At 39.6% G+C, this 23867-nt stretch overlaps 2 protein-coding genes across 2 annotated transcripts; both read left to right on the forward strand.

The window, feature by feature from the left end:
• Window positions 1-257: 257 nt before the first annotated feature.
• Window positions 258-7718, forward strand: rab33a (RAB33A, member RAS oncogene family). The gene is made up of 2 exons (XM_036568870.1): window positions 258-891; window positions 5907-7718. The coding sequence occupies exons 1-2, from the start codon at window positions 550-552 to the stop codon at window positions 6351-6353; spliced, it is 789 nt and encodes a 262-aa protein (XP_036424763.1). The 5' UTR covers window positions 258-549; the 3' UTR covers window positions 6354-7718.
• Window positions 7719-14795: 7077 nt separating this feature from the next.
• Window positions 14796-23071, forward strand: selenot2 (selenoprotein T, 2). Its single transcript, XM_036568871.1, has 6 exons — window positions 14796-15176; window positions 16565-16675; window positions 17625-17751; window positions 18844-18931; window positions 20354-20500; window positions 22098-23071. The coding sequence occupies exons 1-5, from the start codon at window positions 14947-14949 to the stop codon at window positions 20473-20475; spliced, it is 678 nt and encodes a 225-aa protein (XP_036424764.1). The 5' UTR covers window positions 14796-14946; the 3' UTR covers window positions 20476-20500; window positions 22098-23071.
• Window positions 23072-23867: the final 796 nt, after the last annotated feature.

Below are 23867 nucleotides of genomic sequence, written 5' to 3' on the forward strand. Positions count from 1 at the left end.
GTATATATATATATATATATATATATATATATATATATATGGATCATACATAGCTATGTCTGATACAAACACTGAAAAAAATATACGTGACATATATATGACATGAAGCTATGTCATCAACATGAAGCTAATATATGCCAGTCATATGATTAGTCCTTTCTGTCAGTAAATATATATTATATAATAATATTTTATCTATAATAATAATGTAATACAATATCAGTCATTGATATATGACTGAAATATATGTCCCATATTTGAAAATGGCCAGTTTCAAATAAGTTGGCATGTATGTCAAATAGATAACCATGTGGGCCTAACATAAGTTGGATATGATGGAAATCCACATATGCTATTTCAAATCCATACACTGCCACACATCAGATGATTTCCGTATGGTTGATTAGCATTAATGAGACAGCCTAACCAGCCATCACATACACTGTAGTCCCATCGCATCCAACACTGCATCAATCGCATCTATTACCATGCACTTGCCTGCCGTCCCAGCCTTTGCATCTGCATACGGGAAAGAAGCAAAGGGAGTGGATGTGTGTGCCACCCCTTCCCCCATCCTCCCGAGCAGAGAGCAGCGGTGCACGGGCGTGTGTCCATCGGCTCACCGTTATGGCAAATGAAGCGGCTGAAAACAGGGGACGAACTGGAACCGCGCGCGATGCCAACCTCACCTCGTCCCTGGAGCTGAGCTCGTCTCTGGACCACAGCGTGCAAACGCGGATTTTTAAGATCATCGTCATCGGGGACTCCAACGTGGGCAAGACGTGCCTAACCTTCCGATTCACCGGCGGGTCCTTCCCCGACAAAACGGAGGCCACGATCGGGGTGGATTTCAGGGAGAAAGCGGTCGAGATCGAGGGCGAGAAAATAAAGGTAAGGTCATAAGGATGAGGCGGGCATTGTTGTTGTCTCAAACGCCCACGGTTCGTGACATGTTGTGTTTCAGTTCGGTTCAAGGCAATGAATCAGTCTGGCAGCAGCAGGAAATGCCTCTTGTGTTTGGTTCCCTTTCTATTTGCGCTCAGATTAACGCCTGGCTGTGAGCGACGGCGCTGTGTGGGGGCTACCAGGCTCCTGCTCTGCTTTGCCGTCCATTGTGCCTCCCGTTCCCCCTGTTCACTTGCCATAATAATGCGCTCCAGTCATTACAATTCCCAAGAGGCGCGTCCTCATTTAACCTTGGGACGGCGGGTTGAAGACGACAGGCCTGTCTTGGGGGCCCTGCAGCTCTGTCGTGCTCTGTGTCCCTGGATGAAGCAGCTGAGAGATGGACTGAAAATCAAATGGAGGCCCCTGGTCTGATTTGTAGTGGGCTGAATGGGACCGAGCTCAAGCGGTGCGCTGCTAATGTAAACAGGCTTGTCTACATGAACTAAACAAAGATGGTTCTTCAGGGGTTCTTCAGTTGTATGACTTCTATATAGATCCATTTCATGCTTAAATGGTTCCCTGCATGGTGAAATCGTTCTTCGGATTGATGGAGAATGTGTTGATTCCATTTAGAACCAAAAGGGTTTTGCTATATTTTTACGATGTCAAGCTTGTATCAACAGAAGAACCCTTTTTGGTGCTATATGGAACCATTTTCAATAAAGGTTCTATACAGAATCATATACAACACACTCTCCGTCAATCCTAAGGTACCATTTATAGAAGTCACGGTTCTAAATAGAACCATTTACTTAACTACACACTTAAAAATGGTTGTTCTTCAAGGGTTCTTTAGTAAAGAAAATGGTTCTATATAGAGCCTTGAACACTCAAAGAACCCTTTGCATGATTAAAGCGTTCTTCAGATTGATGGGGAATGCGCTGTATGTAGTTCTATATAGAACCAAAAAAGGTTTTGCTATTTTTATAATGTCAAGCTTAGAACCATTTTCAAAAAGGTTTTATATAGTATCGTATACACACATTCTTCATCAATCCTAAGAACCATTTCACTAAACAAAGATGGTTCTTCAGGGGTTCTTCAGTTGTATGACTTCTATATAGATCCATTTCATGCTTAAATGGTTCTCTGCATGGTGAAATCGTTCTTCGGATTGATGGAGAATGTGTTGATTCTATTTAGAACCAAAAAGGGTTTTGCTATATTTTTACGATGTCAAGCTCGTAACAACAGAAGAACCCTTTTTGGTGCTATATGGAACCATTTTCAATAAAGGTTCTATATAGAATCATATACAACACACTCTCCGTCAATCCTAAGGTACCATTTCACCATGCAAAGAACCATTTAAGAATGAAGTGGTTATGTATAGAAGTCACGGTTCTAAATAGAACCATTTACTTAACTACACACTTAAAAATGGTTGTTCTTCAAGGGTTCTTTAGTAAAGAAAATGGTTCTATATAGAACCATGAACAATTTAAGACCCTTTTCATGATTAAAGGGTTCTTTGCATCATTAAAGTGTTCTTCAGATTGATGGAGAATGTGCTGTCTGTAGTTCTATATAGAACCAAAAAGCGTTTTGCTATTGTTACAATGTCAAGCTTGTAACAACAGAAGAACCCTTTTCGGTGCTATATAGAACCGTTTTCATAAAGATTTTATATAGTATCATATACACACATTTGTTATCAATCCTAAGAACCATTTCACTAAACAAAGATGGTTCTTCAGGGGTTCTTCAGTTGTATGACTTCTATATAGAGCCATTTCATGCTTAAATGGTTCTCTGCATGGTGAAATCGTTCTTCAGATTGATGGAGAATGTGTTGATTCTATTTAGAACCAAAAATGCCATGTCAAGCTTGTATCAACAGAAGAACACTTTTTGGTGCTATATAGAACCATTTTCAATTAAGGTTCTATATGTCATGGTTCTAAAGAGACCCATTTACTTAACTACACACTTAAAAATTATGGTCCTTCAGGGATCTTCGAGGGAACCATGAACACTCAAAGAACCCTTTGCATGATTAAAGTGTTCTTTGCATTGTTAAAGGGTTCTTCAGATTAGTGGAGAATGTGTTGCCTGTGGTTCTATTTAGAATGAAAAAGTGTTTTGCTATATTGTTACGATGTCAAGTTTGTAACAACAGAACCCTTTTTGGTGCTATATAGAACCGTTTTCAAAAAAGGTTTTATATAGTATCATATACACACATTCTTTAAGTGTGAAATGGTGATGTATAGAAGTCATGGTTCTAAATAGAGCCATTCACTTAACTACACACTTGAAAATGATGGTCCTTCAAGGGTTCTTTAGTGAAGAAAATGGTTCTATATAGAACCATGAACACTCGAAGAACCCTTTGCATGATTAATGTGTGAATGTGCTGTAGATGGTTCTGTATAGAACAGTTTTGAAAAGGGTTCTACATAGCACCAAAAAGGATTCTTCTATTGTTACTATGTCAAGCCTGTACCAATAGAGGCACCCTTTTTGGTGCCGTATAGAACCCTTTTCAAAAAGGTTTTATATAAAACCATATAAGACACATACTCCATCAATCTGAAGAACACTTTAATCATGCAAAGGGTTCTTTGAGTGTTCATGGTTTTTTATAGAACTGATCTCTTAACTAAAGAACCCTTGAAGAACCATCTTTTAAAGTGTGTATGGTGGTGTTCAGATCACATCATATTTTAAGGCAAAAAGAAAAATAAGCTTAAGAAATAACTTAAATTTTAAAAAGCATATTCTGGCTAAAATGAAAAAAATGCTAGCATCACTACATTGGTTGTAATTAAGCAATAGAACACTCGAGAGAGTGTGTTATCGTGGAATAACATCACGGCTGTGATTTGGTCACTGTAGATCATCACAGCTGTGATGTTATTTGTGATAACACACGACCTCGAGTGTTATTTATACAGTTAAATAAATAAAGTAAGAAATTAATAAACTGGGCCGTGAACGCGGCGTTTAATATGTTTTAATGTTCGCAGTTCCTTCCACCGAATTATAGTTCCTTAACAAGCAGCTTGTTGCTACGTCAGAGTAACGAACTCCGCCCAATCACTGCTCAGTCTGCTGTAAGCCTCGTCTTTTGAAGTACAGACTGAGCCATAAAACTGCCGCAATATCAAGTTTAGCTCAGTTTTGTCAGTTTTTGCCAGATCAATATTAATATTGTTTTGTTCCAGCCAGTCTGTAAAGCATCTTACAGCCCATTTAGTTTGGCGAATGGTGTTGGGTTCATTTCTGGCTGATTCCAGGTTGTTCAGCTGTTCTTCTGTCTCAGCTGCCGACTGAAAAGCTGCTCAGTGGTGATGACAGTTTGGGAATTTAGTGTCGTCTCATCTTCAGAGTCCGACCAAATCGGCTGTCGGTCAAATGTGATCTTAAAAGTGTCCATTTTCTGTTTGTGGCAAAGTAAGAAGTAAAAACGTTCAGATGGCTTGAGCGTCTCCTACAGCTGTCAAAGTCGTTGCTTAGCAACGGCGTCTCAGCGGAGTGATAGTGTTTGTGAATGTTATGGTGAAATAACAGCACAGTTAGAACGCCTCTCAACATCAGCTTGTGTGGCCGAAACTAAGTGTTGTATAAATATGCATATTCACATCCTACAGGCCTGCAGCCACAGTCTAAAGAGTGAGATTTTACAGTTTAAAAAGTTGGGAAAACCCAATTCTAATGTGTCTTGAAGGTGAGAGGAATCACAACTACAGTTGCATTGGGTTTGGCTGTTTTGTATTATTAATTTATTAATTTATTTAGCTCATGAATGCAGATGAGACGTTTTCTTCAAATCATCATTACAGTGGTGTGAATGAAGTACTCAGTGACATTCATGACTCATCAGATGAGGGGACAACAAGCTGTCTCTGGTGTCCAGTTTGTGTTAAAATAGATAAAAGATCACAAAAGAATCACTGTTTTCTTCACACTTGTGTTCGACTGCTGAGGTAATGGTAGCTTGGTTGTGTTTATTAGCTTACAGATCAGTGGTTTGGCTAGCGGTTAGGATTGGTTGACACCACAGGGATGGTTGTATGATGTATTTGTGTAATGCATGCTGGGTATTATAGTAAGAGGAAGGAAAACATGAAAAAGACATAAAACCATGAATTCAAACTGATGAGGCTAAGCGATACAGTGCTGTGCAACAGAATACCACATAACACAACCAATAACATTCTAGCTGTACAGGGTGTCCCAAAAAATTGACATGGTTTCGTAGTCTAATAACAGCCAATTCTCCCTCAAATGATCTCAAATTTGAACAAAACGTGTAAAAACTAACCAAGTTTAATTTTTAATGTTTTTTATTCAGGTTGAAGACTGGCGTTCATGAGAAATGATCATTTTGTGTGTTAGAATATGCTCGAACACAGTCAAACAAGAGTGTGCAGCGAGCATTTTCGAGAAAAAATGCACCAACTGGAAAGCAGATTTGGACATGGCACAAAAAATTCAAAGAGGAAGGCTGTCTGTGCAGGACAGAGGGATCTGGACGACCACCAGTATCGGAAGATATAACATTTTTGAAGCTGTGAAATCGGTTATAAAATCTACATCCCTTTGAATTTCTTGTTCGAATTTTGATGAATAAATCTTGTATTGATCAACATGAAGCCTATTTAATTTCGTTTGCCAGGACATGTAGTTACTCAGATATTCACATCTCAAATGATTTTTCAAATGAATTAATTTTTTGGGACACCCTGTACATTAGAATGCCAATTTAAGTTGTGAAAATTAAGAAGTTATAGTTAAAAATTTAGCTTCTTGGCTAAGTGCCTTTTACTTGTCATGTAAAGGTGTTTATTTTAGTTTTTCTTCCTAGTTATTATCATCCTTGTCCCTATGTCTGTCCAGAATATACATTACAAAACAGCCATTGTCTTAATAAAAGGGAGCATTATATGTCAAAAATCGACACAACAAGCTCCATTTACCATGTTTCCCTCTTCTTGTATTTGTGTGCAAACAGGTGCAGGTATGGGACACGGCAGGTCAGGAGCGCTTCCGCAAAAGCATGGTGGAGCACTACTACCGCAACGTGCACGCCGTCGTCTTTGTCTATGACGTCACCAAAATGGCTTCGTTCGAGAACCTGAAGACCTGGATCCAGGAGTGCAACGGGCACCGCGTGTCGCCCTCCGTGCCCCGCGTCCTTGTGGGCAACAAATGTGACCTGGTGGACCAGATCCAGGTGCCTTCCAACACTGCCCTCAAGTTCGCCGATGCCCACAACATGCTGCTATTCGAGACGTCGGCCAAAGACCCCAAGGAGAGCCAGAACGTGGACTCCATTTTCATGTGCCTGGCCTGTCGTCTGAAGGCCCAGAAGTCGCTGCTGTATAGAGACGTGCAGAGGGAGGACGGGAGAGTGAGGCTTAGCCATGAACCCGAGCAGAAAAGCACCTGCCCCTGCTGAGGACCTTTACTGTGAAGTCCGCCGACTCCCGTAACGATTTTCTCCTACGTTCCACCCCTGTTCGGACGGAAGAGGAACTAACGGTGATAGCTGCAAAGATAGAATGTGCCTGCAACTAATGACGTTTTACCTTTAGTGGTGACTGTTCCGTGAGCCTTGTGTTTGCCTGGTTTGTTTGTCCGTGTGTTTGCTTCTCTGTTTCTGGGTTTATCTTGTCAATCACAGTGTCACCGAAAAACGTTTTTGTACGTTTGAGGATATTATCCACAGGCTATAATGACGTTCACCGTTCAGTTTATTGCATATGCCTTCTTACCCATTGGCTTTCATCCAGATTTCCAGTCACTCAGCTTTACGGACCACTGATTTGGATTCATCTTCCAGCATACAATCAACTCGAGATTATTGAGCGCAATAAGACATACCATACCTAACCTGATTATTTATTCATCTGAAGCTCGATCTGTGTGCAGTCAGGAACTGCATATAAATGGATTCACTGGCCTAAAGTAGGTATTGCATGAGCTGTGTACTTAATTGCACATGGGGGCTTTCATGATAGCCATTCAGATGTTTGTATGCCTTAATATTTGGAGCTTAATGTATAACAATATGCATTTGTAGCCATGCAATATCTTCCTTTATACAATAGCAAAATAATCACTAGTCCTGAAAAAGTGCATGTTGTATTATCATGATTATTGCCATGTATGTAAGGCTGTGAATTGATGTTGGGAAAGCCTATGTAATTTCCTTTAGCGTATTCCAAAAAAGTTTTTTCAGCACTGAATATGTGAGGTCGATAAGGATGCAAGGTTTTCCATAGCAGCAAGATACTAACTTCTAACCACACCCGACTGGTTTATCACTAATATCGTACCGTTTTAATATTTCACCAACCTAAAGAGGCTCCTTCTCTTTATGTACTGAGTCTCCATGAAAGCAGATTTCAAGCAAAGCAGTTTTATGAAAAGCATTGGAAAAAGACTCAATACTGTATCAAGTAAGAGGCTGCTGTGGTTAAATTAATGCTTCAGGATGAAGTCTGCTGCTGGTGTGGAGACAGAAAACAAGCCGGTTATGAAATGAACAGTGCTGTGTTGACTGCCATAGTGATTATATACACTCAGCCAGAGTCTGCTCATTGTTATTAAGCCAGTATTCTTTTCTTTTTGATGTCTTTCTTTGTAGCTGTTCACATCTTGAGTTGCCTGGGCATTTTTTTTCCTTCTTGTGTGTTCTTGAATATATAAGGAAGGCGCTTCTCCTTACCACTTGTCATGCTTTTAAACTTCAGCATCTGCAGTGCGACATGATCCTGTACCTATGTCCAGTTTTGAGCTCCAAATTAAACCTCCCACTGTATGATGCGGAACTGACTGTTTGTGACGCAGCTGAAAAGAAAACACATAATGAAGGCTGTAGATAATAAAGTGGAGAAAATGTAACACGGGAACTTACCTAGGCCCTGTCTGGTCACACTGTCATGCAAAATTAGCTATGCGCCAATTAGTTTATAAGTTACTGATTTTGAAGTTTGAGTTTAGCTGCTTACAGAAAGGCTGATCTGAGCGCAAACATTAAATACTAGGTATAAATACAAAACTATTAATAATATTTCACTTTAAATCAATTAGTTTTGTGCTACTAAATACCCTCAACAGGTTAATTTATTGGAGGATATATTTATTACTAAATTACTATTACTAACGTATTACTAATAATTCACTTAGGAATACTGTATAAAACCCTAATTTACTAAAATATTTTTTCAAAGACATTTCAGTCAGCATCAATAAATTAACAAAATGACCTTAAAACATCTACATCTTCCTATAAACTGACCCAGTTAGAAGCTACTGAGTAGCAAAAACTAGTTGATTTAAAGGTAAATATTCTTAATGATGCTGTATTAATAACCTGTTAATATTTCCTCAAATTTCAGCCTTTCTGTAATCAGTTAAAGGCAATATCAAAGATGCTCTGAACAGAGGTCTAATAGGAAAAAACTAAAATCTGTAGCTAAAAAAACCAATTGAATAGCTTATTCTGCATGGCTGTAGAAACTATATTATTTTTGCTTGATATTTTTCCTATAGCGTTGCATTTAAACCCAGCTAATATTTCAGCTCAGTCCAGTCACTCTGTAAGCAGTTAAACTTACCATTTAGGATGCAGTTTCAACCATAAAAGGGCACAAGAATTGGAGCACAATTTTGAAAAACTGCATTGTTGCTTGAATTAAATTTAAGTTTTTGCTTGTTTTTTTTTTTTTACCTGATTAACTGATGTGACTGGACAGGGCTTAGGTGCTTTGGAATGACTCTAATACAAATGTACTCACTAGTACTCCCAAAAAAAAAAGTAATGCACCAAACTTGAGTAAACTCCAATGTTTTCAGTTTGGCGAGAAAATTGTCAAGAAAAATTACTGACGAAATGAAATTAAGCACAGTCAGGTGTGCAGAGAGTAAGACCTTACAGCAATACCATAGGCAGTTGACTCCAGTTAGAGCTTGCTGGTGTTGTTTAGTCATTGTGGAAGCATTAAGGATGCACAATGCTAAGAGCAGAACAGTGGTTCTCCGTTCTGGTCCTGGAGTCTTTTCCTAACACACCCAGGTCACCGCAAGAAGCTTCGTTATTTGCCTCAGGTGTGTTGGGAGCAGCGGGAAACTCTAAAATGTGTAGGGCAGTGGTACTACAGAAACAGGGCTGGTATTCATGAAGCTTCCCATATTAAGACTGCTGATCTAGGATCTGTTCCTGTTAGTGAAGTCGTAATAAATACGCCTTTAGAGGGATCTGATCCAAGATCAGCACTCCGACTCTGAGAAGCTTCATGAATACAGGCCCAGGATTGAGAACCACTGGAGCAGAGTAACAATTTTCAGTGAACGATACCAGTCAAAAATTTGGAAACACCTGACAGAATGTGTTTATCATCCTAGAGACACTTTTATTCGAAAGCTTACAGGCTTGAAAGGCTTGTTTCGAAGACAAATATAAATAGTGAAATAGATGAATGAATTTAGTTTGAAAACTCTTTAAAATAGGTTTTTGGAGTAATTCTTCCAACAAGTGGTTTTCAGGTAGCTTGCAAGTTCTCAGCATATATGTAGTACGTAAAACATAAGGAACTTCTTAAATCCTGCTGGAAAAGCATCTCAGGACTTGCTTGAGTGAACGATAAGAGTGTAAAGTTACATCAAGGCACAGGAGGGGCTGGTGTGAATCAACTACATAATCCTACATTAACCCTTGTGTGGTGTTGGGGTCTGTGGGACTCATTTTCAATGTTAACCAAAATGAAAACCTCAGATTCTTGGCCTTTGCTCAATTTCTGTGAAGAACATATAAAATAACCCATTTTCAGTGTCTTCACTCTGTTCACCCCCCACACATTTATATTACACACGTGGTGTTGGGCTAAACCCACAGGGAGTAAAAGTGTGGAGGTGCTGTGTCCTTCACTCTGTTCTCCTCCTACATGGCCTCATGTTAGTGTGTTTGTGTCTGTGTGTGTGTCTATGTTTGTATATATGTGTGTGTGTGTGTGTATGAGGGTGGACAACATGGACAGGCTGCTGACTGGCTACAGCTGCTAAAGGAGAACCCTACGCTGGCCACTTGTGATATTTTAAACATCTTGTATTTTTACATAAATTCTTATGGCTGTATTAATTTAAAAAACAATAATGTGGTGGGTCCAGCAGACCACTAAGTTACAAACACATCAACACCATACAAGGGTTAATCCCCTTGTGTTCTTGTATAGCTTTGGATTCTTCACTGTTATTTTAAGGTGTGGAAAACAGCAACCCATCTTTGATGTGTGTTGTGTCCAAACTTTTGACTGCTGGTGGGTGATGCTCAGGAATTACAACCTACAGACAAAATACTGGATAGAAACAGTGTTGAACTACTTTGCGCATTACCAGCACCACAAGAATATAATACTACTTTATACTAAACGCAGATTATGTATTTTCTTACTAGCAAAAATATAATTTTCTTTATTATTTATCACTAAACAGAGTCAAACTAACCTAATGAATGAAGCTTGAGTCGATTAATAGCTGATTACTATTGGAATTTAATATATACAACTTTTCAGCTTATGTGGTAAATATTTTGATATAATATCAATCATATACAGTGGCTTACCCTGCAAATGGTCAAAATCTTCCCAGTCATTTTTTCCCGTAATTGCATTGTTCGTTTAGTTAATGAAGCTTAGATTCATTAACTAGTGATTAAATGCAAGAAACAAATGAAAACAACAGTAACTGAGGCTGAACCCTTAAAGGGGAACACCACTAATTTTTCAAATGTTGCAGATAATTAAATGTTTACGATGTAAACAAAGTCATTCAGAGTGGTTTGGTGTGAAATGCTCTGTTCTAGAGAAACTTACAAAGTCAGAATTGTTCACAGTGGAAGTGATAGGAACCAGACATCTGAAGCGTTTAATGCCTCTAAAAGCTCCTGAGTGAGACATTGTTTTTTTTTATAGTTTTGTGATAAATGTAGCCTAAAACATCTTGTTAACCCACTTAGTTGAATCCATTTATAGCAGAGGGGTACATGCAGGGCATTGTAAGGCAAAATAGCCCCCAAAGAAAACTTTTTTTGGTTTTGGATAGTCAATAAAATGGCTGTATTTGTGTTGTAGACGTGGTGACCCCTGGTTCCTATCACCCCCACTATAAAGAAATCTGAGTCTGTAACATTCTCCACAATGCATCGTTTCAAATCAAACCACTCTAAATTAGTTTGTTTACACTGCAATTAAGGAATTATGCAAACATTTTGAAAAATCGGTGGAATTCCCCTTTAATATCTCCCTTTTGGACAATCCACTTTATTAGACACACCTACCTTGTTCTTATACTCACTGGCCTCTTTGAGGTCCACCTACAGTAAAGGTCCATTATGTGGGTGTACAGTTACAGACTAGCCCATCTGTTGTCACACACAACTTGTCAGCCACCCTCGCTGCTACATTTCTTGCTCAAGTGTAGGCCTACAGATATTATTTGTGTAGACCATTCTCACTACTGCAGTAACACAGACCTGATAGAGTATTTTTGCATTAGTGCGAAAGTGCCAGGCACAGGAGCGTTGCCATGGTATTTAAACATCTTAGTGTCACTGCTAGATTGTGAGTAACCACCCAAAAATAGCAGCTAAAAGCAGCTAACCACTGATGAAGGTCTAGAGGATTGTTATCATAAACTGTGCATGGCAAAAGATGGGCTATAGTCTAAGGTAGATCTATAAGGTAATTTTAATATATCAAAGTTTTATTACACACTTCTATAACCTAAGAACAGCTTAACCAGTTCCCACTGAAGTCCCTGTAGTTACTGAATAATAATAATCACTGATGGATTTTAAGGGGTTAAATTAAAGTCAATGTACAGCATAGAACCAGATCTGGTTTAAGGGGTGCCTGGCTGCTTCCTATTTCTCCTGTTATATTAAAAACATGACTGCAAAATGCCAGAGGGTGCTCTCGAGTGAGTAGAATAGTTTCTAACCATTTGTCCAGGATCTTCTTTTAATTCTAGAAAGCAGAAGGATGTATTTCACTAAAAAAAATCTGTCTCTTCAGAGCTGGTCCTGACCTTCCTGGGGCCCTAGGCAAAATTCTGCAAAGGGGCCCTCCTACCTGATCCATGAGCCATGTAAACCATTTGCAATTGCCACACAGTCACACCTGACACCCCAGTCCTTCCAGTTTGGTCCATCTGTCAGTCTAAGAGTAAATAGAGATGTAAAGAAAAGAATGAGGGAAACAAACAATATTTACTGAATAGAATATTTTCTATAGAATCTTGAGGAAACATGGATATGAACATTAACATAAATGCTGATAAACCTAAGCACAGCACCTGAAAAATTAGATAATTAGTATTAATTAGTATAGTACTATTATTAATTTTATCAGCTGCATCAGGCCCATTCAAATGGGCTCCCCCAGATTTCTTTTTATACATTTTCTAATATAAAACACTATTTATACTCTGCCTCGGTTGAATACTTGATAGTTATTATTTACTGAGAGATGTGCATCCTTATTGCCCAGCATGCCCAGCTAATCGACATTTTAAATTCAATATTTAATCAATACGTAATGTCAGTCCATTGCTTTCCATTTTGCATCAGTCCAGAGTACCTAAACCTTGACTAATATTGACTAATATTGTCTTGTTTTAAAATCATGTGTGCCTATCAGGAGAGTGTCATCGCACCCATATATTGTCTGGGCTGGACTGGTCTCTACAGAGGTTTACGCGCGTTGGCGTCCACCAAATGTAATAAATAGCTGTATGTCACTTTCACAGACTAGAGAGAGATGCACTGCCCAGCTGGCACATCAACTTTTATTTATTCAATGTTACTGTAATATGCTGACACCAAATTTGGAGAGAACACAAGTTTACCTGATTGCTGTTCCTGCAGTTCACTCTCATTGTTTTTTTTTCCTCTTTTTTCATGACCGGGGGATATTTTACAAAGCAGAATTTCTCGGTTTTCCTAGATAACTTAAGCCCAAAGTCAAGTCTGTCCACTAGGAAAAGAGCTAAGGGACATTCTCACTGGACAATCCTCATCTCTGGGCTTAAGTCATCTGGCTAAGTAAGAAATCCTCACCCTGACGGATAGTTCTGCTTTAATCTCTCATCGATGTTGTAAACAAAAAGACTCTTTGCCACGAGGGAAATGGGGCCCTTGCGTAATTTGCAGGGGGCCCTACAAAGCCTGTTTATGAGGAACCTGGCCTCCTTGTATTTCCCCTTTTATATCAAAAACAGGACGGCAAAACACCAGAGAGTCCTCATTGAATGGGAGTAAATGGAGCTAAACAGCTAAAAACAAAAAGTTAAAATAGTTTCTAATCACTCGCCCAGAACTTTCCTTTAATTTTAGACAGTAGAAGGATGGATTTCACTAAAAAAGCTAAGAAATCTTACCTGTATTTTTTCTTTTTTCTACAGCAAACAGGTTTTGGGCAGCAGGACGCTAACATTACTGCTACTGAGTGCTGATTGGTTGGAGAGCAGAGCAGCTCATTAGCTGTTCACGCTCACAGATGTCATGAAAGTGCCTGAGGCACTGTTTTAAACTCCTATAACTCGAGTTTAAAAGCTGTTAGAAATATAACAGCAGTGTTTAAATGTGTTATGCTGTTCTGTGTTCAGGAACTGATTGTACTACGTTAAAAATATTTAAGTATTTGTAAACTATGATTTTGCTCAAATGCTCCATCTCACTATCATTACATTCATGATGTCAGTAAGCCAATGAGCTGCTCTGCTTGCCAACCAATCAGCACTCAGTAGCACTAATGTTAGCGTTCTGCTGCCCAAAACCTGTTTGCTGTAGAAAAAAGAAAACATACAGGTAAGATTTCTTTGCTTTTTTAATGAAATACATCCTTCTACTTTCATATCATGGTCATGTTTTTGATATAACAGGGAAATAGGATGAGGCCAGGCTCCTCATAAACCGGCTCTGGTAATTCTCCTCTCTGCAAGGTCTCTGGTTTTGGGCTGTAGGACACTAGCGTTACTGGTACTGATTGGTTGGCGAGCGAAGCAGTGTGTGCTCACAGATGTCATGAACGTACATGAGGCCTTGTTATAAAGTCCTATAACTGGAGTTCAAAAGCACTCAAGAATACAACAGAGGTGTTATAATGTCTTACGTTGTTCTGTGTGCAGGAAGTGAATGCATTCTTATATATCAAAATGCACTCAGTAAACAGCACTCAGTAGCAGTAATGCCAGCGTTCTGGTGCCCAAAACCCGTTTGCTGTAGAAAAAGGAAATATATAGGTGTGTTTTCTTTGTTTTTTTTAGTGAAATCCATCCTTCTACTTTCTAAAATTAAAGGAAAGTTCTGGGCAAGTGATTAGAAACTATTTTAACTTTTCGTTTTTAGCCATTGAGTTCCATTTACTCCCATTCATTGAGGGCTCGCGGGCGCCCCGTGCTGTTTAACAGGCCTGTTTTTGATATAACGGGGGAAATAAGAAGAGGCCAGAGCTCCTCATAAACAGGCTCTGGTTTGCACTCACTGACGTCATGAACGTACATGAGGCCCCGTTATAAAGTCCTATAACTGGAGTTCAAAAGTGCTCAAGAATATAACAGAGGTGTTATAATGTCTTATGCTGTTCTGTGTGTGCAGGAAGTGAATAAAAATTTTTAAGCATTCACAAACTTTGATTTTGCTCAAATGCTCCATATTAACCCTTTCATTTTGGACGTACTCGGGAGCGCCCTCTAGCGTTTGACAAGCCCGGAATACATCACTGAGTGGCAATTTTCCTCTGATAGCACGATTGACATTCAGCCAGAGTGCCACCAGGTGGAGCTGTGGTCAAATTATGTTTTTATCCCCCCATTTCCCCCAGAAGAGGGCAGCAAATGAACTCTCGCCTGTATTTTGAAGCCCCTCTACTTACACTGAAAACCGGTTTGCTTGTAAGGACGCGAGGCGGTGACTGAAGTCCACCAAACCAGTCACTCCTGACGGTGGCTGGGGGACGTTTCCTGAGGCGTCCCGTAGTGTTTCCTCGGATATGGCTGAATACAGCCAAACGGGTATTTTAACGGCTCTGCTGCTGTTTACGGTGGTCACGGTGCGGGATATTTATCTCGGCAGGAGCGCCGCTGACCAGACCGAGCAGCAGCAGCAGAAGCAGGCCGCGGAGAGCATGGGGCCCGACGGCTTTCTCAATCCAGACATCCACACGCAGAGGCAGACCAAGCCGAAGTTTTACACGGGGCCAGTCCTGAGGTTTCAGTACTGGTGAGGGAGCTTTTACTGGTTCTGTCTAAACCCGGTTTCAGCCTCTGAACCCCTGTTCTGTCTGAACCCCTGTTCAGCCTGGGCGAGGCTGAGGTTGGAAGCTATTAGCTTAGCATGAAGCTGAAGTTAGCTTCCTTTTCGCCAGCTTTCTTGTTCGAATTTGCCGTTCCACCTTAAACGGTGCAGCAGTTGCAGGCTCCGGAATCTAACAGGTGTTACCATATAAGGTGGAACGGGGAAATTCGTGCAAGAAGCTGGCGAATAGGAAGCCAAAATCAGCCTTGTTTACGTAGCTAACCTGAGCTAACGCCGTTAGCCTCCGCTTTGTGAATGTGAACGGAGACAGCTAGCTAGTTAGCTATTTTAGCATTTGTCAGACCGGCTATTTTTGCCGGCTGTCGAGCTAAAACTCTATTTTTTTATTAAACACCAGCCTTGCTTTATAAGAATAAGCTTCTTCATCTCCAACCGTCGTCGTATCTGCTGTTACATTGCCTGTGTGGTTCATTTTGTCCAGTGAGACGGTGAGCTAGCTGACCGGTAGCTGCATGACAGCTTGTCACCCTTGCATGATTTTGTATTGGTGAATATCTGCTTTACGCTCTTGAAGACGGTTCTTCAAGGGTTCTTAAGTAAAGGTAATGGTTCTGTTTAGAACCACGAGTTTTATATCGAGCCATGTCATGCTTGCATACTTTGCATGGTGAATTTGTTCTTCAGATTGATGGAGAATGTGTTGTCATTGGTTCTGTGTAGGACCAACAAGGGTTCTGCTATTGTTAAATGCTTGACATTGCAAAAATAGTAGAACCCTTTTTGATGCTGTAACGAACCATTTCCAAAAAGCTCTACGTAGAACAGTAGTTATGTAACACATTCTCGATCAATCTGAAGAACCGTTTAAGCATTAAATGGCTCTATATTATGGAGCTCATTGGTCTTAACAGAGCTGTTTACTTTACTAAAGGATCTTTGAGGAACCATCTTCTTTTAAAAGTGTATGTTCCATTAAAACAAAGACATCAGATTATAAAGATAACCCCTTTTAGATAGAGGGGGTGTGAGACTAGGGATGGGCAATATGGCAAAAACAGAACATCACAATAGGCATCAAATTTAACTTTACTGTTCTGATTAAACAATCAATAATAAACCAGTGATCCCGCATAAAAATACTACCTTGATTAAGTGTTTCACATAGTAAGCTGCACTAAAACCCAAGTAAATAGTTAACTAATTGTGCTGCGAGTTGTGCTGATAGTATCCACAGTATGCTCAGAACATATTGTGATGTTTATCATGATGATTATTGTTTTATTGCCCATCCTTACACTCAACATATGTTGTTCAGAGTAAGAATAATAATACTATATTACTCAATTTTTCAGTATATCCTGAGGGTACAGTAAGGTGTTCCAGGAGTACTCCCGGTCTATCAACCAGCTGTACCCGGACATCAGAATCGAGGGGGAGAACTACCCTCCCAAACCCGTCAATAAGTGAGTTACCCAGTATGCTTTGTGATTTAAACCTGCTATGTATGAAAACAACAGCCCATAGATTTACATATATTTAACATGTAGGGATAAGTTAGTAACCTCTAGTAAAGTCTATTGTAAAGGCCTCAGCACACTTCTTGCGGAGACGACGTTCGCCTGGCTTCATCAAACAATATGACGTAATTGCAGAGAAAACGAACAACCGCAGATGTCGCGCGGAGGCTTCGTTCGCCGTGTCACGCACATGGCAGGTGGGTGAACTCCGCGGACGAAGACACTACGCGACAGAGCCTGTGATTGGTCAGTTAAAAGAGGCGTCTCATGAAACAAAGATGGACGACTTTGAGGAGCTTCTGCTTTGGCAGATACACTAATATTTCACTGTGAAATGCGCATTTGTTAAATAAACAATGAAAACCTCCTAAATGTGAGATGGTAAGTCGGTATTATTATTCGGTATAATATTCGGTATAATATTCGATGTTATTCGGTAGTACTGACTAGTACTGAGCACTAAAACATACAGGTTATCTTATATTTAGGTTCACAAGAGGATGAGGCTGAAGTTGGCTTTCTGTTCACCAGCTTCTTGTTTGAATTTTCCCGTTCCACCTTAAATGGTGACGGTATTCCGAATACAAACGTCGCCGTAGTTAGAACAGTGAAAGAATCGTTTTCCTGCAGTCATGAAATTATCATGTCATAGCGTCACATGGAGCATCCGCAACACGAAACCGTAGACAGTATGCAAAGTTGTATCTTGAGAATTTCGTTTCGCTAGAAATATGCTGAGGCCTTAAATGGGATTAGGTGGGATTAGGAAGAAGGTTTTTCAGCTCATGTCTGAAAGTGTTAGATGCCCTTTAAAGAAGTTGTTCTCTTTTAAAATACAGTCAGAGTCTGCAACCACTTCATTAAAACCCATGATGTTTTTCCTCTATTTCCCAAGATACCTTGCAAATATCATTTCTTACTTCAAACTGCTTGCCATTGCCCTGATTGTGACTGGACAAAATCCCTTTCAAATGCTTGGAGTGGATACACCAAGGGTTTGGTCCTGGAGTCAAGAAAATAAGGTAAAAGGCGTCGTCTTTGTCTCGCACTTTAGCACGTAATGTATTTGTTCTGACACGTTCCGAGCATGTTTTGTTGCAGCAGAAGGTTTGTATGGGTTTTGTAGTTTATACTGTCGCAGTCTTTTGAGAGGAGTGAGTGGAATGGTGTAAGAGGTTGTATATCACTGTGTTTACATGCACTTAATAATCCGATAACTGTAGAAAATCAGATTTTGTCAGTAATCCGATCAACGCGTTTACATGCACTTGAGTAAGCAGATAATGCGAAGACTCCAGGTCTACATGAGTCAGACAGTAATCAGATTTCTGCTTTGCAACCAGCCAATAAACTCACAGAAGAAGACGTGACGTAAACGTAACGTAAAACTCAAACTTCATGCCGCGGCTTTTTTTTAACATTGCGCCACTTTACCTGAAAATATGAACATACAGCATCTAGAAGATGAAGAATATTTAGATCCTTCATTTTGTGTTTGGTTTCAGCGCCGCTCCAAAAGTGTGTTGCTCCATCTCCAGCATCCACCATCTGATCTTGCGTATGCGCAGACTGAGAAATCGGATTTCTGAGCTAAAATCCAGCTCTCTTTATCGGATTTCTAGATCGGAGTATGGTGTTTACATGACCATTTGAATAATCAGATAATTGCAGAAATCTGATTATGATTGGATTATTGAGTGCATGTATACGCACTCAATGTTGTTGGGAGGGGAAAAACCTCATATCTCCATTTTTGCTGTTTTTCAGGTTTTGACATAATTTGACTTGGCAAAAAAGTCTGGTTCCATAGACTTACATTAAAACTAGAGTATGTTTTTTCCTTCTCCTGTAAAATTACCATTTTGGGGAGAGGACGTTTTCTTTCGACAACAGCCATATATTGATTATTGTCTGTAGAAGTTCAGTGGCTTTTGTGAAATAGTTTTACACCTTTCACTCACTCTCGTTTAACACTGATTTTTGTACATCATGTTGTGGAGATGTGACTCTTTATTCTGTTTGATGTCTGCAATTTACAGTTAACGCGTGGAAAATCTATGTGGGATTTTTGTGTGTTCTTTTTTTAACTAGTCTTGGGTTTGTTTTTCCTTTAGATATTCTCATGTCTTATGGCGTTCTTCCTCAGTAATATGTTGGAGACCCATTTCCTATCTACCGGAGCGTTTGAGATAACACTAAATGGTAAGATCGCTTTCACTTTATTTTTCTCTTCGTTTTCATGTTGGTGGTGCTGCCTGTGTTCAGCATTAACAACTGCACGAATGCCTGGGCCTAGTCAGATATTAATTCGGATTGGACTTACTTTAGCCGAGTACCAAGCAGCTACGTTTTTAGATACATGGAGCCGCATTTAGAAACAGTAGTTGAATATTTCACCAAATCTGTTCTTAAGAAAAGCATTTGTGTGCAGATGAAAAGATTTCTTTTTTGGGGGGTGTATATATATATATATATATATATATATATATATATATATATATATATATATATATATATATAAAAGCAGTAGTAGTGCATTTATTAACCCCTTCAATGGCCAGGGCCCACAGGCAGGACAAAAGCTTTATTACGCATATAACCTAAGAATACACACATAAAACGCTTAGTTCTTCCAGGGTTCTTTAGCAAAGAAAATGGTTCTGTATAGAACTATGAACACTCAAAGAACCATTTGCATGATTAAATGGGTCTCTTCAATGGTAAAATGGTTCTTCAGATTGATGAAGAATGTGCTGTAGATGGTTTTTGAAAAGGGTTCTATATAGCACCACAAAGGGTCCTGCTATTGTTAGAATTTCAAGCTTGTAACAAAAGAAGAACCCTTTTTGGTGTCTTTCTAGAACCATATACAACACATTCTCCATCAGTCTGACGAGCCATTTCACCATGCAGAGACCCATGCAAATGGTTCTTCGAGCGTTCAGAGTTCTAGATAGAACCATTTTCTTTGCTAAAGGGCCCGTGAAGAACCATTATTTTTAAGAGTGTAGCTCAAGCAGTTTGCATTAATGTCCCCGCAGTTACTGAAAAATAAGCGTTAGTATGTAATAAGCCTGGGATTTAAAGGGGTTAAATGTCATAGGCCTATTTGCAGCAAGATATCCTTGATATTTGCCTTATTGCCTTATTTGTGAAAGAAAGATCATAAATAAAACTTGATTTAAATTTAGTTATTTGGATTTGTCATTGGGCTTTATTTGTAATTTGTTGATGTGGCAAGGGGTTAAGCTTATAATAGGTAATTGTTTAGTGATGCCTGCAGCTTGCTTGCATTGCTACTGTTTTCATACATCATGTAGGAAACTTGGTTGAACTATGGACATTTTCCTTTCAAATTCATGTTTTATCATTTTTTTAAAATGTGAATTTTAACATACACTGTTTTATACGTATATCCATACATGCAAATGTTTTATATATGAGGTCTCCTCCTTTGTTCGTCATATCCTTGCATTGATCTGCAGTGTGTTGTAAATGTGATTATGATCTGAGTTTGAGATTGTTTTGAGATACACATGTACACTGTTTAATTTTAAAGGCTTTTAAACATCAGTATGTTCACGGACGTTTAAAGAAATTGAAATATTTGTGTTTCTGTTTTAGATGTTCCAGTTTGGTCAAAGCTACAGTCAGGATATGTACCAAACATTCAGGAGCTCTTCCACATCTTAGACAACCACCTCAAGATGAATCAGGTTGACAAGCTCAAATTCCCCTCCCCATAGTGCTGCTGTTCAAGCTGAGAGAGAAGTAAGTGATAAAAGGCTGGTGTGATTATCTGTCATGTTTATAGCAAACACTGAAGATACTTTTCGTTGAAATATAATGATAAACTAATGCATTATTGAATGCTACTTGAAGTGGTTTTGTAATGTAATTTATGAGACTTATAACTGTTTGATTTTGCACATTATACACGTTGACATTGCATGAAGGGCACAACTTAATAATGGCTTAAAATCTATAGCATGAAATACTGTTTACAAGGGTCAAGCGTTGTGTTTCTAGTGCATTGTTGCTGAAGTATTTTGATTATACAAATTAGCACAATGACTTTTCCAACACAGAGATGTGATCAGGTAAATGCTAACAGGTGACGGGCTGTTCAGTGACAGGCTGTTTCACCCCAAGTGTGTGAGGGAGCGGATTCACAGGTCCTTCCTTCCTGCTTCTGTTAGACTGTACAACCAGCACTTCTCCTAGTAGAATCCTCCTCCACCTCATGTTAGACCTCACACACCTACAGAACATAAACTGTGAATTCATCACCATTTCCTGTGTGCAATTTACTCAATACTCCATGTGGATTACTTGTAAAATATCTCTAAAGTGTAAAGACTTTTGCTTTTCTATTTATAATGTGTATATTGTTGATGTTTGTGAAGGATAGTTGTTTTTAGCTCCACTTACTATATAGGTGCACTTTGTAGTTCTACAGTTACAGACTGTAGTCCATCTGTTTCTCTGCATACTTTGTTAGCCCCCTTTCACCCTGTTCTTCAGTGGTCAGGACCCCCATGGACCCTCACAGAGCAGGTACTATTTGGGTAGTGGATCATTCTCAGCACTGCAGTAACACTGACGTGGTGGTGGTGTGTTGGTGTGTGTTGCGCTGGTCTGGGTGGATCAGACACAGCAGTGCTGCTGGAGTTTTTAAACACTGTCCACTCATTGTCCACTCTATTAGACACTCCTACCTTGTCAGTCCACCATGTAGATGTAAAGTCAGAGACGACAGCTCATCTGCTGCTGCACAGTTTGTGTTGGTCATCCTCTAGTCCTTCATCAGTGGTCACAGGACGCTGTTGGCTGGATATTTTTGGTTGGTGGACTATTCTTAGTCCAGCAGTGACACTGAGGGGTTTAAGAACTCCAGCAGCACTGCTGTGTCTGATCCACTCAGACCAGCGCAACACACACTAACACACCACCACCACGTCAGTGTTACTGCAGTGCTGAGAATGATCCACCACCCAAATAGTACCTGCTCTGTGAGGGTCCATGGGGGTCCTGACCACTGAAGAACAGGGTGAAAGGGGGCTAACAAAGTATGCAGAGAAACAGATGGACTACAGTCTGTAACTGTAGAACTACAAAGTGCACCTATATAGTAAGTGGAGCTGAAAAAATGGGCAATGAGCCTAGAAACAAGGACGTCATAATGTCATGTCTGATCAGTGTGTGTGATATATATATAAAATGTGTGTGTGTGTGAGAGAGAGTGGCCTGCTCTCCCTTTGCTGCTGTAGCACTGTGAATTTCCCTGTTGTGGGACTAATAAAGGATCATCTTATCTTAAACAGAGCAGTGTGTCACTAGCATTTATTGTCCTTTTTGCCCCTTACAGGTCCATGGAGCGGTTTCTCTGGTTAGTGGGACTGTGGACTGTGGCCTAATGAAGGCCTGCACTGCAAACAGCTTGCTGTGAGTGCAGACTGGATGCCCCTGCCACCACACACAATTCCTCTGCCCAGCGGCACTCCTCCAGATCAACTGCATCTGTGCTGAGCAGCGTACTGTGTGCACCCGTCGTAGGAGGATCCTCTCCTACTGGGCATACTCGTTAGAAAAAGCCGAAGTTTGAGATCAGTGCTGAAGGGGTGATATGGTAATATGACCAAGTAAGCGGTCAAAAATATTGCTGTAGTCTGTCTGTTGAACTCAAGGGGAAGGTTTTTTATTTTAATTTCTTCTGCAAATCATTGAATAGTCTTAAACATGGTTGTTGGTTTGCACTGCTGTAGAACTGTACTGTATTTGGAATATATCCAAGTGTTTTCAGGGTAGGTGAAATATTTGTGTACTGCTAAATGGTGCAGTTTTTTTTTTTTATTATTTTAAGAACACACTGCTATGAGGTGTCACTTTAATGGCAGTTCATGCTCACCATGGAGGACTTAAAATGCTATTGGACATGGAAGATGCTATTATTTGGGATCTACTGCATTATCCTTCTTAACTCTTCAAGCTGTCTGTTTATAGCATTAACTGAAAGCCTATCTCGAGTCAGGCTGCCTATTTAGAATTATTGTTGGAGTAACCACTGTCTTAATGAGCGTGTGATTAACAACATTGCATATCAGAGGTTAGATATGAATGGTACTCTTCTTTCCAAAGATCTTCACTCTATTTTTCCATCTCTCCTTATAGATGTTGTGATGAGAAATGCACTTTCTCTATTTTAGCGTACTTTATTGTGATTTTTGTTTTACTGCAGGTGACATTTAATTGGGATACAGCTTGAGGAAGCAGTGTGGAAATTTTACCCTTGTTTCAAAATGATGTAGGAATAAAGAATTAAAACAGACAGATGTTATGGAATTGTTTGAGTAAACTGAGCTCTTTTAGATCCTGCATTGTGGTTCTCATGGAAACTGGGTTTGCAAAAGCCTTATAAAATGTATGGAATTACATTGAGTAAAATCACATTGAGTGTGTTTACATGCACTTGAGTAATCAGATAATAGGGAACCTCCAGGTCTACATGAGTCCAGCAGTAATCAGATTTCTGCTTTGCAACCAGTCAGTAAACTCACAGACGAAGACGCGACGTAAACGCAGTGTAAAACTCAAACTTCATGCTGCAGCTTTTATTAAAAGAACATTGAGCCACTTTACCTGAAAATATGAACATACATCCTCTAGAAGATGAAGAATATTTAAATCCTATATATCGTGTTGGTTTTAGCGTCGCTCCAAAAGCGTTTTGCTGCGTCTCGCAGCAACACGGCTTGTTTATTTCTCGTACGGCTGTCATTCTCATGCATGCACAGACTGAGAAATCCGAAAGAAATCAGAGTAAGAGTTTACATGCACTGAGAAATCTGATCACTGAGCTAAAATCCAGCCTCTTTATCAGCTTTCTAGATCAGATTATGGTGTCTACAAGACCATTTGAATAATCAGAGAACTGCATAAATCCAATTATGATCGGATTATTGAGTGTGTTTACATGCGTTTAATAATCCGATAACTGCAGAAAATCAGATTTTGTCAGTAATCCGATCAGCATGTTTACATGCACTTGAGTAAGCAGATAACGGGGAAACTCCGGGTCTACATGAGTCAGACAGTAAACAGATTTCTACTCTGCAACCGGCTAACAAACTCACAGAAG

Source organism: Colossoma macropomum, unplaced genomic scaffold (genome assembly GCF_904425465.1).
Source record: "Colossoma macropomum unplaced genomic scaffold, Colossoma_macropomum, whole genome shotgun sequence".
Taxonomy (NCBI): Eukaryota; Metazoa; Chordata; class Actinopteri; order Characiformes; family Serrasalmidae; genus Colossoma; species Colossoma macropomum.